The sequence below is a fragment of the Centropristis striata genome, chromosome 16 (assembly GCF_030273125.1).
Source record: "Centropristis striata isolate RG_2023a ecotype Rhode Island chromosome 16, C.striata_1.0, whole genome shotgun sequence".
Lineage (NCBI taxonomy): Eukaryota > Metazoa > Chordata > Actinopteri > Perciformes > Serranidae > Centropristis > Centropristis striata.
Window position 1 is genome coordinate 22,067,300 of NC_081532.1, and position 17,485 is coordinate 22,084,784.

General features: G+C 39.4%; 3 protein-coding genes across 6 annotated transcripts in view; 2 read left to right on the top strand and 1 right to left on the bottom strand.

Annotated features, from left to right (window-relative positions):
• The first annotated feature begins 340 nt into the window (after positions 1-340).
• Positions 341-4,976, top strand: LOC131987845 (hepatic sodium/bile acid cotransporter-like). Its single transcript, XM_059352727.1, has 5 exons — positions 341-1,097; positions 2,023-2,227; positions 3,329-3,507; positions 3,767-3,966; positions 4,623-4,976. The coding sequence occupies exons 1-5, from the start codon at positions 736-738 to the stop codon at positions 4,661-4,663; spliced, it is 987 nt and encodes a 328-aa protein (XP_059208710.1). The 5' UTR covers positions 341-735; the 3' UTR covers positions 4,664-4,976.
• Positions 4,977-5,082: 106 nt separating this feature from the next.
• LOC131987843 (sushi domain-containing protein 4-like) lies at positions 5,083-13,743 on the bottom strand. 3 transcript variants are annotated; one of them, XM_059352722.1, is made up of 10 exons: positions 13,640-13,743; positions 12,321-12,462; positions 10,625-10,816; positions 10,246-10,437; positions 9,886-10,077; positions 7,890-8,081; positions 7,226-7,420; positions 7,006-7,138; positions 6,523-6,920; positions 5,083-6,443 (listed from the first exon to the last, which is right to left on the bottom strand). In XM_059352722.1, the coding sequence occupies exons 2-10, from the start codon at positions 12,436-12,438 to the stop codon at positions 6,418-6,420; spliced, it is 1,638 nt and encodes a 545-aa protein (XP_059208705.1). In that variant the 5' UTR covers positions 12,439-12,462; positions 13,640-13,743; the 3' UTR covers positions 5,083-6,417. The 3 variants fall into 3 exon arrangements, with proteins under 3 accessions (XP_059208705.1, XP_059208704.1, XP_059208706.1); XM_059352721.1 differs by lacking the exon at positions 13,640-13,743 and adding an exon at positions 13,094-13,232; XM_059352723.1 differs by lacking the exon at positions 13,640-13,743 and adding an exon at positions 13,094-13,198 and having other exon boundaries at positions 12,321-12,479.
• Positions 13,458-17,485, top strand: part of fsip1 (fibrous sheath interacting protein 1) — a 36,999-nt gene continuing 32,971 nt past the window's right edge. For both annotated transcript variants that reach the window (XM_059352725.1, XM_059352726.1), the window contains exons 1-7: positions 13,458-13,603; positions 13,686-13,743; positions 14,447-14,616; positions 14,734-14,815; positions 14,905-14,994; positions 15,562-15,701; positions 15,916-16,035. In XM_059352725.1, coding sequence (XP_059208708.1) covers positions 13,460-13,603; positions 13,686-13,743; positions 14,447-14,616; positions 14,734-14,815; positions 14,905-14,994; positions 15,562-15,701; positions 15,916-16,035 — 804 coding nt within the window. In that variant the 5' untranslated portion in view covers positions 13,458-13,459. The remainder of the gene's footprint in view (positions 13,604-13,685; positions 13,744-14,446; positions 14,617-14,733; positions 14,816-14,904; positions 14,995-15,561; positions 15,702-15,915; positions 16,036-17,485) is intronic.

Below are 17,485 nucleotides of genomic sequence, written 5' to 3' on the forward strand. Positions count from 1 at the left end.
GTGTCTTATTTATTGTTGTTGTTGTTATTATTATTATTATTATTAGTAGTAGTAGTAGGACTAATTCAATTTAAAAATAAATAAAATTAATTTGCTTTTATTTAGATTTATTATTATTATTATTATTATTATTATTATTATTATGAGTCGTTTTATTTAATTTATGTATTACATGTATTTATTTTTATTTTTCCCTAATTCTTACTTCTACTTCACTTCTTCTTAATTACAATATTGTCATGCTTTTTTTTTAAATAATGTGTTTCTGGTTCCTTCTTGTAAGACAATGAAGAGTTGTTGCAAAAGAAAAAGAAAGAAGAAGGCAGTGCAGGATTAATTATGAAGCAGCTCTACGTGAGCATCTCTAATACATAATTTTGGCTACAGTATAATTGATCCATCAGTGTTAATTTTACAGTGTCACGATGTTTAAGTTTCATTTGCCTTTTATCCAAAGTGACATACATGTGAGCATTCATACACAAGCAGAGATGGTCTGGAGACATCACATGAGTCAGTGCCGCGGGGTTAACTCGAGTCCAATAGGACGTAGAGACTGTTAGGCAGTGCACAAAGACAAAGAGAAATAGTGTTTTTTTCTTCTTCCCATTTCTTTCATTCCTCATCGTCCCAGCTGATGATCTTACACTGTAATTATTTTGGCAATTATTTCTTTTTAGCAAATGATTTGCTTTGTGTTTCAGGTGAATAAACAGTGTTTGGGTGAGCGTGATAATGAATGTGACAGAAGTCTACAAGGGAATATCTGGCAACAGTAGCATAGGAGTCCTGAACATCCCCCCCTCCCTAAACAAAGCCATCAATATCTTCACCGTCATCATCCTCTTCATCACCATGATATCCCTCGGCTGTACGATGGAGCTTTCCAAAATCAGGGCCCATCTCTTCAAGCCTAAAGGAGTAGCCATTGCACTGCTGGCCCAGTTCGGCATCATGCCCTTGACTGCTTTCTCTCTCGCCAAGATGCTGCAGATGGATCCCATCAAGGCTGTGACCGTGCTCATCTGTGGCTGCTGTCCAGGGGGAAGCTTATCCAACATTTTCTCCCTGGCCATAAAGGGGGACATGAACCTCAGGTAAACCTTCATTGACATACTGATTCCTGTCTTGTTGGGATGCTATAAATACAGAGTCATTCAGAATTCATTTTAAGATTATTTTACTGGTTTATAAATCTCTTAATGGTCTTAGTCCAGCCTATTTATCAGATTTACTTTTATCCTATGAAGCCTCGAGGACCCTCAGGTCTTCTGGGAGTGGCCTTTTAATAATACCAAAAGATCGAACGAAAACCCACGGTGAGGCATCGTTTTCTCACTGTGGTCCACGTTTGTGGAACAGCCTCCCTGAAGACATGAGGGCATCAGAGACTGCTCATATTTTTTATAAGAGCAAACTTAGGACTTATCTTTTTAATTTGGCTTTTACTTGAACCATTTTTAAATATATATTTTTTAATATTTCATAAAAAAAAAAAAAAAAAAAAAAAAATATATATATATATATAATGCTCTACTTTTTAATTATTTATTTATTGGTTAATCTTTTTAATCCAGCTTTTATACTTTTATTGTTATTATTATTTACTTTAGTTTTCTATTATATTTTATTTTATCTTACCTTACTTTATTTTTATTTATTTTATCTAATTAATTTCAAACCTGCCTCCAGTCTTTCCTCACTGCTCCATGTTGAGATGGCGCTTCCTCAGTTTGTGCTTTGTTTTTAATGGGATGGGTGGGATGGAGGGTCAGGGGTGGAGGGTGTTTGCTTGTTTCTATGTTTTCTTGTTCTTGTTCTTATTATTATTTTCTCCTTTTTTATGTGAAGCACTTTGTGTTACACTTATCTTGTATGAAAAGTACTATACAAATAAAGTCTGATTGATTGATTGATAAATACCTACAACGATTTGCTGCTGAAGCTGTAGAGCCTTTTATTGCATAGATACATTTACATTTCAGGCAGTCTATACTAATGTATCTCTCTGATCCCTCCCAGCATCGTGATGACTACGTGCTCCTGTATCGCCGCTCTGGGTCTGATGCCTCTGCTGCTCTACATCTACTGCCAAGGCTTCCCCGGTCTGGAAAATGCTGTCCCGTACGTTGGCATCATCTCTGCTCTCATGTTCACTTTGGTGCCTTGTGGCATTGGCATCATCATTAATCACTACAGACCAAACTACTCATCAGTCATCAAAAAAGTGAGACTACTTAAATAAATCTGATATAGATAGCTCTTTATACAGCAGAAATCATGGGGAATTTGTCCAACTATTTGCCTACCTGTGCTTTTTCTACTGTGACATATCATGAGTTGAATGATCCACAGGGTGTCCCAGTGGCTTACAGGTAGAGTGCATACCACTAAGGCTTAGTCCTTGTAAGTAAGTAATAAAAAAAGTTGTGTTCACCACAACTAATTATCACATGCCGTGAGTGTAATTTTAATTTTTAATCCTCTCAACCAACCATGCTGGAAGGATGGAAATGTATGTTTCTTTTAAAAAATCGCCAGAAATACACCATTTGTCGTAGAAAGAAACTATAAAGACAGGCATTATCGTCAAATTTGAACTTTCTAACAGTCCTTGAACAGATTTAACAGATTCTGAAAGTTTCTGTTAGAAGATATAACTAAAACAAAGCTTTAAAATGTCACCAACAATACACCGTTTGTAATAACTAGATCCTGTTTAAAATATTAAATTCTGCTTCTCAGCAACACTGTGAAGCCATGATTGATTCTGCTGAGACGAAAGGTCACGTGACAAATATTCACTGAAAATCTGTTTACACAGACCAGAGAGGAGAGGATAGGTGAGGTTCCAAGTAGAGATTGTAAAAATGCAAATAGTTCAATATGTGGAGGGTTAGAGGGTTAAAGGCAGAGTCAACGATTCTGGGGAAAGAGTATTATTTGAAATCAATGCACAAACGTTCACAATCGTTGTACATAGCAGCATATAATCAATATGTGTGTTGAATAACAATGTGACTTTTCACAAACATGAACCACATGGATAAAAATCTGTGTTGTGTGATCCATCCATGGACTCTGATTAGAAATGTTTTTGTGATATGTCAAAAAAATATCGGAAGATGTAACGTTTCCCTCAAAACAAAATTTAATAATAATAATAATAATAATAATAATAATAAGAGCAGATCTTGAAGCCTCAAGTTAACGCCTGCCCCGTTTGGAAATATGGAATAAAATAGGAGGATCATGCTTTGATGCTGAGGTTCTACCATGTAGGGGAGATTAAATTGACTTCAGCAATAAGTCTTCACTCTCTCACCAGGCTGGTCTCAGCATCCTGATAGTCGCTGGCATCATAGTGTTCAGTCTGTCTGGTGTGGCCATTAGAGACGTGCTGTGGATGGTCCTGACACCTGACGTCCTGTTTGTGGGTGCGCTGATGCCTCTGATTGGCTTCACGCTGGGTTACGTCATGTCTGTCATATGCAGGCTTAGTCCACAGTAAGTGACTGCATGCTAGATGTACCTACCTTAGAGTTTTTTTTCTTTGTTTTGTTTAATTTAATATACGGTAAATATATATTATATATAATATATATTATATATAATATGATAATATCTGTTAGTCTTCAGATTCTTTTTTTTTAATGTTAAAATAAGCTCCAGACAACAGAACCAACACCTGGAAATAAATCTTAAAAATTAAATTGGTGCATTTGATTCTGACATTTAAATTATGTTGTTACCTACCTCTTTTTAGATGCAGCAGGACAGTCTCCATGGAAACAGGGTGTCAAAACATCCAGCTGTGCGTCACCATCCTAAAAGTGGCCTTTCCCCCTGAGGTCATCGGTCCCATGTTTCTCTTCCCTCTGATATACTACACATTCCAGTGTACTGAGGCCATTCTGCTGACCCTGTGCTTCAGATGTTACCAAGCATTCAAGCCACCGGCTGAGGGTAAAAGTCACAGCTGCCTATGTGTTTTTGTGGAGTGAGTCAAATAAAAGGAGGGCTGGAGCACATGATTTAACCATCTGAATGCCAAAAATAAACTGTTTATCATGGAAACTGTAAAAACAGGCGCTATAGTTGAAATTTGAACTTTCAGACAGTCCTTGAATGGATCACAGGTTCAAAAAGTTAGAAAAAATGACCAAAACAAAGCTTAGAATTGTTATATTTCTGCCAAATCACTTCATTCTACATTTCTCATTTAAAATGTTGCCAAAATAAAGCGTTTGGAATCACTAGATCCTGTAATGTGAAGCTATGATTGATTCTGCTGAGACGAACACGTTGTATATATATAAAAATTGAAATTTGAAAAAAAAAAAAAATTTATCAGATAAATTAAACTTGTGTTTATTTTATTTTTTAATGATTTATGACATTATAACTGTCATTCAACACAAAATATATTTTTGGATGTTCAGACTTCTGGTCATGATTGTGCTGATTCCATAGAGGTGCAGGACTATTTGCATACATATTTTATATATTGCAGTGAAATACAAGGCCGCAGTAAAATGTAAAAGAGCAAAATATGCCCTAAAACGGCTTGTTGGGGTTCAGAGGGTGAAGCAGAAGTGTAACATCACTCTTCTTTTACACAGACGGTGTCAATGTGAAACAAGTGGAGGTGATGCAGCCATGACCGCATCACAGATGACTAGCGAGAGCTGGGAGATGGACAAGAGCTGAATCCTTTCTGCAGAGGATGCTGCTTTCAAGTGATCTGCATATTCTTCACTCAGGCCTGCCATCTGAAAGACTGTCGAAGCATTTGCAACTAATAGTATTAATAATTATTGTTTAGTCAATCAATTTTATAAACTGTTTACTACAGGTTGTGAAGTGATAAGTCATTGATTGAAAATAATAATTTTTATTTATATTTTTGTATTCAAAATACCTGTTGGAAGATTGAAATTTGCTAATTTTATAACTTGAGTTGGAATGAACGAGTTTATAAAATCTATTCACGTGTCATTTGCTTTTTTGAGAGACCGGACAATTGTTGTGTAGGTTATTAAATACTTCAGATGTAAAAACCAGTCTGATGAAAATGATAGATACACCTCAAATAATATTTAATCAAAATGATCATATGGTATATACAGAGTAAACATAACTTAAAACTTTTTACATATATTAAAATACCATCTTCACAAAAACAAAAAACTCCAATCCTCAGTCCAAAAGTAAAATTCAATGGACAGTCAAACATAGTGAACACTGACATTACACTAATCTGTACACTTACTCATTTTTGTGTCGGAGCATCCCAATCACGTTTAAAACAGTGTCACATATAACGTGCCTGCGGTAGAATCAAAACTTAAGCGGCAAAGTGAAAAGACTTTTCCCAAGAGCTGTGGAAGCATTGAAAGAAGCCACAGCTGATCAACAGCGTTCTGGAGACAAATAAATTAAATACACAACTAAGTTTCCTGTCGACACTTAAAAACAGGAATTTCGAAGCAGCCGGAATAAATTAAGACAATAATAATATTTTCTGGTGTACAAGTGATGTGTCTGACAAAGCCACACATAATATCACTAAGCAGTGGAGGCATTTAACTCACATTCATTTTTTAAACTCATTATTTTACATATTATAGATACCTGTGCATAGAAGTGGAAAGCTAAGGCCATTGGGGGGAAGGGTACAAGTATGAAGTGAGTACATCGGAATGCTTTGCAAGGGGCGAAATGTGTCGCCTGAAACAACAAGTCTCTGAAAAGGTTTGCCCTCAATCCAATGAAAAACACAGCAGAGTGATCTTGTGAGTGGACAAGCAGCCTTAAACTGTACAGTGACAAGTGGAATGACTAATAACATCTTAAATAATAATGCCTTATAACCACAAAAATCCTCAAAGACAATGATGTATGTGTGCATGACTTGGACAACAATCTAGATTACCTGGCCTTCATGCATCTTTTGTTATGTACGTGTCAAACGGTGTGATATGTGATTATTAAAGAAAAGTGAACAGTAAACAAGACACTGAAGAGATTATTAGCTCCCAAAATCAGTTTGCAGCTTCGCCCATTCAACTGAAATATATCAGTGATTTTCTTTTCTTCTTCACGAGATGCCAGTTCCTTTCTGTTTTTCTTCTACATTTTCAAACTGAGCTTCAGACATTAGACGTACATACATAGTGTAGGAATTCCGATAAAAAAATGTAAGCATGTATGTACATATGAATCCCTTCTCTGTTCTCCTTTGGGATGGACCGAGGAACTATTCTGAGTGACCCACAGCTTCACTCAGAGCCTCTTTAGTTGGCCTCGTGTGTGTGGACAGCTGTGTTGACAAACTCTCAAGAGGCTTCCCGCTCACCAGTACAGGTCAGTAGCAACGCTGGTTGTCTCGGGTAAGTCCAAAAGCTGCTGCGTTTCTCAGGCCTCCTTCAGCAATGGCATATCTGTACGAAAAAGACAATTTACATTAGTGCAAGTGGGGATTTCAAGTTAAGTATACAGTGAGTTTGAAGAGCTATTAACCATCAGAGTAGTCCATCTCAGAGTCCAGAGACAGGCTGTGTTGGTCGCTGCCTGCAGACGGCCTTCTTTGTGAGGATGACGGAGCTGCAGCGCCTGCGTGCTCCAGAGCCCAGTTAGAGGACGAGGGCGAGGGTGACGAGGAGGATGAGGACGGTGGCACGGGGTGAACCACGGCCATCTCTGATTGCTGCTGTTTGAAGGAAGAAGGCCGAGAGGGGCCAGCCTCTGGCGCTGTGGCATGCTGACCCTCGGACAGCACTATCTGGACTCGAGACTCGGAGCTGAGAGCTGAAGCTGAGGCCGCACTGGTGTTCACCGCCTCTTCGTACGAGGGCAGAGTCACCTGGACTCCTTCCACCATGATGGATACAGGCTGACCGGACACACCCTGATCACGTCTAGGTGTGCAAGACCAGAGGAAAGTTAAACTCCGTCTCAGACTAGTTTCCTGAATGTAAAGTGCATTGCAATATTTTGACTCACCGATGGAGAGACTTCAGTTTTGGCTGCAGAAGTACGAACAGCACCACCAGGAGCAGGATCAGGGCCACGGAGCTGGCTGTGGATGCCACTATAGACAAGGCAGGCATCCCTAATGGTAAAGACGGGTTGTGGTCTGTAAGAGATAACAGTTGACACATTTAGTCAAACAGAATTTACTGTAATTATGTAGCTAATTGTCCAAGTATGTCATCTATCTTACCTTGCTCCATGAGGCAGCTGAGCTTCATTTGGCTGTCCCACTCTCCATACTGACAGGTAAGGTATTTATATTCTCCCTTGAGAACATAGCCTTCATCACAGAAATATTCAATCACAGTGCCATGAGAAAGTCTTTGGCATGGGGCAGGGTGGCAGGTGTAGCCCCCGTTCTCTGGCTGAAATGGAGGCTGGCATACTTTCCATGGAAAGAAAGGAAAACAGTAAATACATAAAATACTGTAGTGTATATTGTTTCACTAAACTTAAAGTGCTCAACTGATTTGAATCCTATTTGAATGATGAGGCACTACTTTATGTCAATTAGTATTTATTTACACATCGGAGTGTACAATAATGACATGCAAAGTTTCCATTCTGGTCTATGTTCTGTTTCTCCTCTACATTAGACATGTCCAAACCATTTCATAAAGTGCCATGCAGCTGCAATTTTTTGTTCCAACCAATCAAGAGCACACCTGATTCAACTGATCAGCTGTTTGAACACTGAGATCAGTTGATTAAATGACTCGTGCCCGTTGTGGAAGGAAAATCTGCTGCAACATGGCCCTTTAATGAATAGTTTGCACATGCCTGCTCTACATGTTCCCACTTGCTCAGATTACGAAAAACAAACACATAAATATCTTGAGGAAGTTTGTTTTTACCATCACTGCGTATACAGCGAGGAGGTTCAGAGGACCAGTGTCCCAGAGCGGAGCAGGTGAGGATGCTGGGTCCGTCTGGCAGGTAACCAGGATCACAGCGATACTCCAGTACTGTGCCCACAGAAAATGAGCTTCGGTTGGTTTCTGTCAGATTAGTTGAGCCATGCTGCACTGTAGAGGGTCTTATACAACCTTAAAGAAATAGACAAATATACAGTTTTAAAATCATACACAGGCTTTGTTTGCATAGCATCATTTTTACAAATAGGGGTGTCCCTGACTAAGAATTTTCATAGAAAAATCTGACTTGTCAAGTCTTGATCGGGTCAACTGACCGTGAATTATTATTTTATTTTTTTCAAAGAGAGGCAAGTAAGCTGTTACTATGTGCCTCTCACTGCCGTTTGAAACTGAGAATCTTTTGTTCTTGTGGGTGTTCTGATTAATAACACTTATCTTCAATTTACAACCCCAAAATGCACAAAGCGTTGTTGTTGTCTAAAACAGAATGCAATAACTAACCATTTGTGACATATATTCAATTAAAAACAGCTCAAAGAAAATATATTCAATGTTCACATTTAGAACCCCAACATATCCAGAATGTAATGATCCTGTTTGTGACGATTCTACTCTGATCAGCGCATGAGAAAGCCTTCCACATGGCCTTTCTCTGGCATACTGTCCGTTGAAAGAAAGGAAATAATAGATGGACTATTTTGAATATCATGTCTGTTTTGTTATTACAGTTGCTGATTTTTGGTTAAAGACACAAACGGGTCTCTGATCTCATGTGGAGTTGGTTTGTATGATCAGAGCCATGATGTGTTTCTGACTGCATTTACAGGAACACTTCAACTGGTTATTCAAGTACAACCCTGATATAAAAAAGTTGGGACGTTGTGCAAAACATACATAACAGAACACAGATGTAAATTGAAATATAAACAGGTTATACCTAGCCTGGCTAACGCCAGACTAATCACAAATGAGATTAGTCTGGAAACCAGCCATTCATTTCTCCGTAGAGGAGGCGTGGTTGACGATCCTCGAGAGCCGTTTATTGGGCGCTACGAATGTCTATCAAAAGCGTCTGTACGTAGCTCTTAGCAAATCATATCAGTTATACCAGATGACGTATGTAGAACGACAGAAATTGATGTTGACCTAGCCAGACTAGCCCATCTCTACTTTGAGACTAAGATGCTGATTTCTGCTTCTGAAACATTTTTCTGCAGCATGTTCTGGCTCTGGCTGCTCTATAGTTTCAGTTTACAGTCTACCGGCAGTGTTGGTGTGTGTGTGTGTGTGTGTGTCTGTGAGAGAGTGTTGCTTGCTGCTTTGTTTCTCCAGTTCTCGCTTTCTGCAAGATTATTTATTTTTACGCCTTATTTCCCCCTCATGTCATTCAGCCACACACATCCACTGATTTCATGGGCAATAGACGAGCTGCTGCGGTTCTCTCGCCGGCTCCGCTGTCCCCCGGCTCGTATCGAGATCACCGGCGTTACAGCAGTGAGCGGTAGCGGGGCTAGTTGGTAGATTAGGCTTTTGCCAAATCCTGTTGGAAGCAAGGCTAAAACATCCTTTTTGGTGGTGATAAAGGAGTGTAAAGCCAAACGTTGTTCTTTTAAAATAAACTTTCGCTCTAAACTATTTAAATCGCAGTCTACAGTTAGATCGAAAGAGAGTTTCGCGTCTGCTGCAGCCATGTTGGATCCGTAAGAAAACTACAAGCTTCCATCTGTCGGGGAGTCTTGCCGTCCCTCCCCGTTCTGTGATTGGATCCCTAAAACAGGGCTAAGAAACGGCCTTAGTTGCCAGATCCTTTCGCAGTTAGAAATGAAATCGAGCACGCAAGGCAGTATGGGTATACCCAGGCTAGGTTATACCCACAGTAGGTGTGAAAAATAAAGTTGAAAATGTAAACTGATAACTAAATCTGAATAAACGATAAGGAAAAATCTACAGTGCAAGTGGGGAGGTTTGTCTTTACCATCACTGCGTATACAGCGAGGAGGTTCAGAGGACCAGCGTCCCAGTGCGGTGCAGGTGAGGATGCTTGGTCCGGCTGGCAGGTAACCAGGATCACAGCTGTACTGCAGTACTGTGCCCACAGGGAACAAGCTCCTATTGGTGTCTGTAAGATTAGTTGATCCATGCTGCACCGTAGAGGGTCTTATACAACCTTAAAAAGGGGGCAACAGTCAAAAATAAAATTCCTATCTATACAAAGTTCTACAGCTAAAGGGAAAACTGAGTTTAAAACAGATAAAATCCAATTTTGGGGGCATTATTTTGCTGACAGGTGGGTGTTTAAGACATAATAATATTCTTAGTTTGAGGACTGACAAACCTTGGCTAACACAACTGATCTGCATGGGGCCATCCCACTGTCCATCCTGACAGGTCAGGTAGTTATAGTCTCCACTGACAAAAAAGCCGTCATCACAGAAGAACTCAATCACAGTGCCATGGGCAAACATTCGGCAGGGGGACGGGTGGCAGGTGTAGCCTCCATGTTCCGGTTTGGAGAGGGGTAGACATGCTGAGGATGGAAAAAAGGCAACAAATAAAGTACAAGCTTTGAAGTTAATGTGTAAGCAGAAAAACATTCTGCATAATTAAATGTGAAAATAATAGAGATAAGTATTTTAATTAGGTTATTGTTAACAACACCATCACTCCTTGTTACTTTACACATCAGTAAATATAGTGGTGAACCAATATCTTACCACCACTGCGTATACAGTGAGGAGGATCAGAGGTCCAGCGTCCCGGTGTGGTGCAGGTGAGGATGCTGGGGCCGTCTGGCAGGTAACCAGGGTCACAGCTGTACTGCAGTACTGTGCCCACAGGGAACGAGCCCCTGTTGGTTTCTGTGAGGTTTACCCAGCTGTTCTGGACCATGTATGGCCTCACACATCCTGGGAAGAGAAGACCAAGAAAGAGACACTTAATGATCTAGATCATAGATATCCATGACACATGTTAAAGCATTAGTTGTTAATGGGTGCAGAAAGTAACCAACAAACAAACTGTATTTAAAGGGCCAGTTTCCCCCCCTCAATACAAAATACATATTTTCCATTTACCTGTAGTGCTTCTTATCAGTAGATTGTTTTAATCTGAGATGCTGATTTGTGTGGATTGGCCATGTCATGGTGGATATCTGATCCACTTTATCAGGTCAGTATCAGCACCTGTGTTGTGCCTTTCCTATTGAAGCTGTAACCTAAGGACTTCACTGTCACAGTTGTTTGTGAGGTGTTAGAATAATTTGAATATTATACTTGTTGAAAATGAAATGTTACTGTCTTCCTCTCTTTTTCCTCTTTGTGATTTTTCTCCAACAGTCATCACAGGTCACTATGCATGCGTAATTCACTAAACCCTGATAATGTCTATCTCTATGCATTTATATTAATCAGGTAATATGATTTTGATACATTGATTGTGTTTGTGTGTTAATATTGATGTAGAAAACTATGATTACTTTAATTACATATATTCCATTTGCTTAAACTAATTAAGATTCTATAATCACAAAAAATAGTATTGTCCGTCTTATATTTACTAGAACATGTAGATATTGAAGAATAGATTTTGTTAGCAGGTCACATGGCCTTGTCCTGGGCAGCATTGATTGTGTTGCCCAGGTGGCCTGACGTGTGACGGTATGAAAGAAGACTGGCGAACCAACGGAGGGGGAAGGCGGCACTTCCTGGAAGAAATCTACCTTCATGATATAATTAAACTATGTTAGTGTGGAACTGGGGTTTTTTGCAGGAGTAGAGATGAGGTTTTCAGACTTCATGACCTGAAACCTGTCTGTGTGTATCAGGGACAGTTAAACTGATTCCTAAAGTGAATCCCAGAGCTCTGTAATTCACATTTCTTGACGTATTGTAATAAAACTATGTTAAACTGAGAACTCGGACGTCTCCAGCTCATCCTTTCCCCATCAAAGACTGCGCAGAAATAATTGGTAAGGTATTTTCCTGTTGGTGTCAGATAATTCAATTTTCAAGGTTTACTCATGCAATTTTTCTAACAGAGGCTAAAGGTTCCACTTTGATGTAATTCTAAAACCACTGGCATTTACCTTTGTCTGATGTGATCCAACACCTACATGGTTTGTTTGCACATTTATCAGGACGGATTTGTTTTGTAGTGTGTATTTCAATATATTTTACAACCCATAAGCGTTGAGTAGTTAATTATGTAGTTAAATTAAATATTTAAGTAGTAAGCTATACAAAAAACAACTGACATCAATGACGCAGACGTCTTATCAGGTAGTTAATATGTCTGTTTTACTCCATTTTTCATAATGCCCATCACCAGAGAAAAGAGAGGTTATTACAATACAGACAAAAATATTATTTTTTTGTATTGTCTGGGCGTGCAACCACACATTTTGGCTCTTACCTGACCCTTGCCCAGTGGACACTGCAGTCAGTACCAGCAGCAACAAGAAGGACCGTTTTGTGGCTGAGGTGTGGGCCCAAAAGGCTTCTGATATTGACTCTATCATTCCATTGCACATCTTCCCCTGCAGAGTCAACTCCACCTGGTATTAAAAAAAATCTAATTACACAAAAAGGTATAAATAGATCATGGTAAAAAAAAAAGCAATACTGTATAGCCGTGACCATATGCTGTCACCTGCCTTGCGCAGGTACTCTGCAGAGCCTGGACAGCTGCCAGCGAAATGGGTGTGATTGTGGTAGTACAGTGGTACAATGACACACTGAGGGGGGAAAACCCCATACAAACAATGGCATAACCATTTATAGCAAGCTAGCTTTAATTAGAAACCAGTGCCACTTCTTTTTTTAAGCCGTTAATTATGCCAGCAAAGCAACGACTTTAGCTAATGATAACTCCTACATAATATATATCTCTGGTTCTGAATGGTTCTGTCTAAACGACTACACACCCATTTTCGGTGCTTCCTTGTTAGCTACAGTAGCTACGTTTGATAACGTTACAAGGCCAAAGTTACATTATTACAGAATATGGAATGTTGATAAATTAAAAACAGCTGTGCTTCCACATATAGAACATTAGTTTCCAGCAGACCACATTATAATAGCTGTTTTTCATTGTTAGGTGAGCTACCTGTTATAATCAATATTAGCCTTCTTAGCTTGCTAACGCTAGATTGATATGAAAATGGCTAGTTGGTTAGCGTTACCTACCACAAAAACACGGCCTCGAATCCTCCACCCTCGCTTTCTCACACTTTCGACATTTAACTGCAATATCACAGCTACATCGACGACATTTAACGTTATAACTCAAACAGCGACAATGTGATAAATGAGCCGATCTGCACTGTGCTACAGCTAACCGCTAGCTAGCTTGTTACCTGCTACACTAGCTAGCTGCATCGACTGAAGCATCAGCTGAGCTGCCTCGTTTTCGTCCAGTATCCATAGTAACAAATGCATATTTCCATAGTTACTAAAAACGGGCGGACAAACTCTAAAAGGTCTCTGTTGACAAGTGGATCTTAGTCAGACAACAGCGGCTTAATACTTATTTTTGTCGCTTTTATTCACGCTATGGAAATTATAAGAGGTAGTTTAGATGATATTTCTCGACCTGCGTCAAGTGAACAAACAAGCAGCCGTTTGTCGAGTGATAGAAGTTGTCCAACAACTCCGTTTGCCCTCGTTGTTTTGACCAAGGATGCTGCTGATATTCAGGTAATCAAAGTAAAAACAATGACTCTTGTAACTTACAAATTGGATGACTTAATTAAAACTTTAGGAAAAAATGTCCCTGCAGATCCAGAACAGCTCTGAAGAACCCATAATCAACTCCTCAGCCAGGGGTCCTGACAAAGGTTAGTGTTCTCACTCATAGTACACTCAGTTATCATAATATGATCAAGTTTTAATCAAGGTACCCCGCCTTCTATTAACCATTGATTAACAATAATTACTAAAAATAAATAATTGAAAGGATTTATACAGCCCTTTAAAAAATAAACAGTAGACACTTTACACGAAAAAAACCCAGAATTTAGATTTTACAACAGTTCAGATTTAAAGAGGCAATGGGATGATTCTCATGAACGTGGTGCATCTTATAGCAAAAATCAAAGACCTACATATTCTCTTTTCACCTTTATACAATCTTATTTCACTATTCAATTTAAATTTGTAATCTAATTGTATACTTTAGTAGGTATTTTCTGACATTTTTAGAGACACTGTAAGGGAATTCATTCATTACGTAACACATTTTAATTAAAAATATATATAAAGCTTTTTTTCCTATGGTAAGCATTTTAATATGGGTTAGGGGTAATTTTCTTGTCAATTTTCATTCTGATTTGGTTTTAAAGCATTGAATTTAAAAAAAACTGTTCAAACACAGAATAAACAGTCTGACACATTTTATTGAGAGATTAAATACGGGAGGGGTGGTGGTTATAGAGGGCTTTGTGGATGATGAGCAGGATCTTGAAGTGAATTTGGTGCTGAATTGGGGGCCAGTGAAAGTGTCGAAGGATTGGTGTGATGTGTTCTCTGTACATGTTTAAGGTCAGTGTCACATTGAAGTGACTAATGAAGAAAAAGAAGATTCCAGACTACAGGAAGCCATTAAAGAAATGAGACGACTTGATGAAATACTGTCTGCAAAGATCTGCATCGAAAAGGAAGTAAAGCGTCAAAGGAAAGAACTTCAAGCAAAACTCTGGCAAGAGCTGCAGGTAGACAGCCTCCCCTTACATTACAGCTCTCTAGACCAGTGTCTACTGTTTTTTACTAAAAAAAGATGTTTACTCTTAACGTGTATGGTGATGTTATACAGTGTATTTTTTCTGCAGCAGAATAGGCCCGAAGGCCACTCTGAATGTGCCCAAGAAGCCATGAACACAAGGATGTTTTTGGCTCTGGAAGCACCTACTGGTAAGAATAGGCAACAGTGTTGAAAAGTTAAGTATACACACAGTCACTGTGAGACAGCCTAAATATGTCTTTTTTTTATTATCTTAAAGTGACAGAAGAGGAGGACATCTTTGTACCTGTGTTTGAAACTCAGGTTCCTGACTGTGAGCACAACATAGAGAGCCAATCCTTGGAGCAAAGTGAGTCTATGTTCTCAGTTGTACTGCCCTTATTGTACACTTGATGGTGCCATGAGCTCAGGGAACTTATAGCTGATGTTTTTCCCTTCATGGTGGGCTGGTGCAGACAGTAGTGCACTAACTCAGTTTTCCAGAAGTTCATAACAGTTTACCCGCATGCAACTCATTAATAATTTCCTGATCAAGATCTTGTGATTCTTTTAATATATGGATCCATGAAGGGAAAAAATATCTCCCTTTTTATTGTGAAAATCAGCCCAAGAACTGTGAGGTATTCATTGTGCTGCTATGCACATACAGACACAGACATTTAGGCAGATTGGTGACTTGTTATCATTGGGGCTACACTTTAGTTCAAGCACGGTCTTTACACCTACTATGTCACGTTGCAGGGCTAGCATTAGAGAGCGGTCTAATAATCATCCTGCTCTATTTCAAGATTATTGCAAACTGCTTTGGATGAGATGTAAAATAAGGAATATTGGGTGAAAAATCAGATGTAGCCTTTTATTAGAGATGGACTTACCTTAAATATTTGTGTGTGTGTGTGTGTGGCTTGCCTGACAGGTGAAAGGAGCTCAGAAAGCTTAACAGAATCATTTGAACGAGGCAGTGAGGGGACAGGGGAAGAGCAATTTGAAGGCAGCCACTGTGGAGCTTCCAAAGGCAAGAAAAAACAGAAGGACTTTGTAAGGAGAAACATTGAGGTATGTCAAAGTTCATGTTGGGTCAAATGCAGTTCTAGGGTGTATCGCATGACTTGGAGCAAGTCTCTTGTCTGTTTGTTTTTCCAATGAGGAAAATATTTCTCTCTAGTTCAAGAGAAAGCTTTTAAGCTGACAAGGGCACCACTGAAAAGAATTGAAATGTTATGTAAATAATGATTTTCATTCTCTCCTTTTTTGAAAATAAATATAACAGCTAGTGATCGGTGAGGGAGACCATGTGCTTTTGACTCAGGCGGAGAAAGAGCGTCTGACCGAGCTCCTCCGAGAAGTAGACGAAGAGGAAGAGGACAGTGCCAGAGGCGCAGACGGCGAGGTAGGCTGACAAGAAGCCCTAACAGACAACATATGCTTTAGGATGAGTCTCTATTTTTCAAGTTCCTTCATACTTCCCCCTCATGTCCAAAGGTCTTAGGGTGAGCAGCAGATGATCCCATCCACTGCCTCTGCCACCAACATTTTGTTCTAATATTTCATTCATTTATTAGTTGGAATCTGTGTCATTATCTAACATTTGGCCTTTTGAATGCAGTTATTAAACACATGCATAACTCAACCAGACTTTGGCCTTCAAAACAGCACATAGAGTAACATTGGTCAGACATCCATGTTTTGATGACTGCCTGGCAGCTCAGACGGCCTCTGGGCAGAAGATTCTGACTCCTCAAAGCAGTTTAGATTACAAACCAGATGTCAAGTGCCATATGCAGTTCACATGGAATGCTGCATATTATGGATTCATTTTGTTATCTTGTTTTCATAGCAGTTCCCTCTGGTGTTTCTGCGAAATTCAGAGGCCAGGATCTTTCATATAAGTCTAATTTAAGCTTAATTTCCTTTGATGATTCTTTGGAGACCCTGTGCCACCTGGAGTAGTGGACTCTTTCCCCTCCATCTTCCACACTTTAAATGTTTTTTATTTAAGCTTTAATTGTCTTTAATAGCCCCTTTGGCAGCTGTGAAACCAGTTTGAAGTCAGATGGGATGAAGCCTGTTGGGAAACGAGAGAGGGAACATACTTACCTTTCACATACGGTTTCATTTAGCTTGACCCCGACAGCTCTGCATCCGTGGAACAGCTTGCCGGTCTTGCTGCTCTGTTTATGATGTTTACCTTGACTTTTAGAACAATACCGCAGTAATTGTGGCGGCAGATACCAAACTAAGGGGAGCGCAGATGCTCTGGGCTTTTTAATTGGCCGGATGAAGGTTTCCTGTTATTGTGAGGCGTGCTATTATGAATGGTCATAATGGAGAGAGCACATTATTTATGTCACCATGACTTTGGCAGTGATGCATCTTTAGTTCTGAGGACTTCACTCAGTTCTTGGCAGAATCTCTTGGGACACATCAACCACAGGCTGCTGCTCACTGTTAGCCTCACACACTTCTTTTGATGTTGCTCCTGTCCTAACAAGTTTCTCAGTTTTGTGTAGTTATGGTAACCCAAGGCAGTAAATCTAGCAGTCCGTAATCGTAGAACATTTCGGTGCTGCTGTAGTGGATGCAATCTCTTGCTTTATCAAAGGAAAAGTTTGATGTAGGTATAACACTTTAATTTAACATTTAATTTGTTGTCAGGAGTTGATAAGAAGATTGATCCAGTCTCATGTAGTTATCGTAAATCTACAGGCATTAGCCAATTAGCTTAGCTTTGCATAAGGGCTTGAGAGTTTCGTGAAAAGGGCAATACAATTTGTCACGCTGTATATGATGCTAGAGCCAAGGGACGAAGAACTCTATGCTGGCTGTAGTACACAAACGAA

Coding starts and splice junctions, on each gene's coding strand:
- LOC131987845 (XM_059352727.1), top strand. CDS start 736: ATGAATGTGACAGAAGTCTACAAGGGAATATCTGGCAACAGTAGCATA. Junction 3,508..3,766: donor ATATGCAGGCTTAGTCCACA/GTAAGTGACTGC, acceptor ACCTCTTTTTAG/ATGCAGCAGGACAGTCTCCA. Junction 3,967..4,622: donor ATTCAAGCCACCGGCTGAGG/GTAAAAGTCACA, acceptor TCTTTTACACAG/ACGGTGTCAATGTGAAACAA.
- LOC131987843 (XM_059352722.1), bottom strand. CDS start 12,438: ATGTGCAATGGAATGATAGAGTCAATATCAGAAGCCTTTTGGGCCCAC. Junction 8,082..9,885: donor TCGCTGTATACGCAGTGATG/GTAAAGACAAAC, acceptor TATTTCTTTAAG/GTTGTATAAGACCCTCTACA. Junction 6,444..6,522: donor TGAGATGGACTACTCTGATG/GTTAATAGCTCT, acceptor TTTTTCGTACAG/ATATGCCATTGCTGAAGGAG.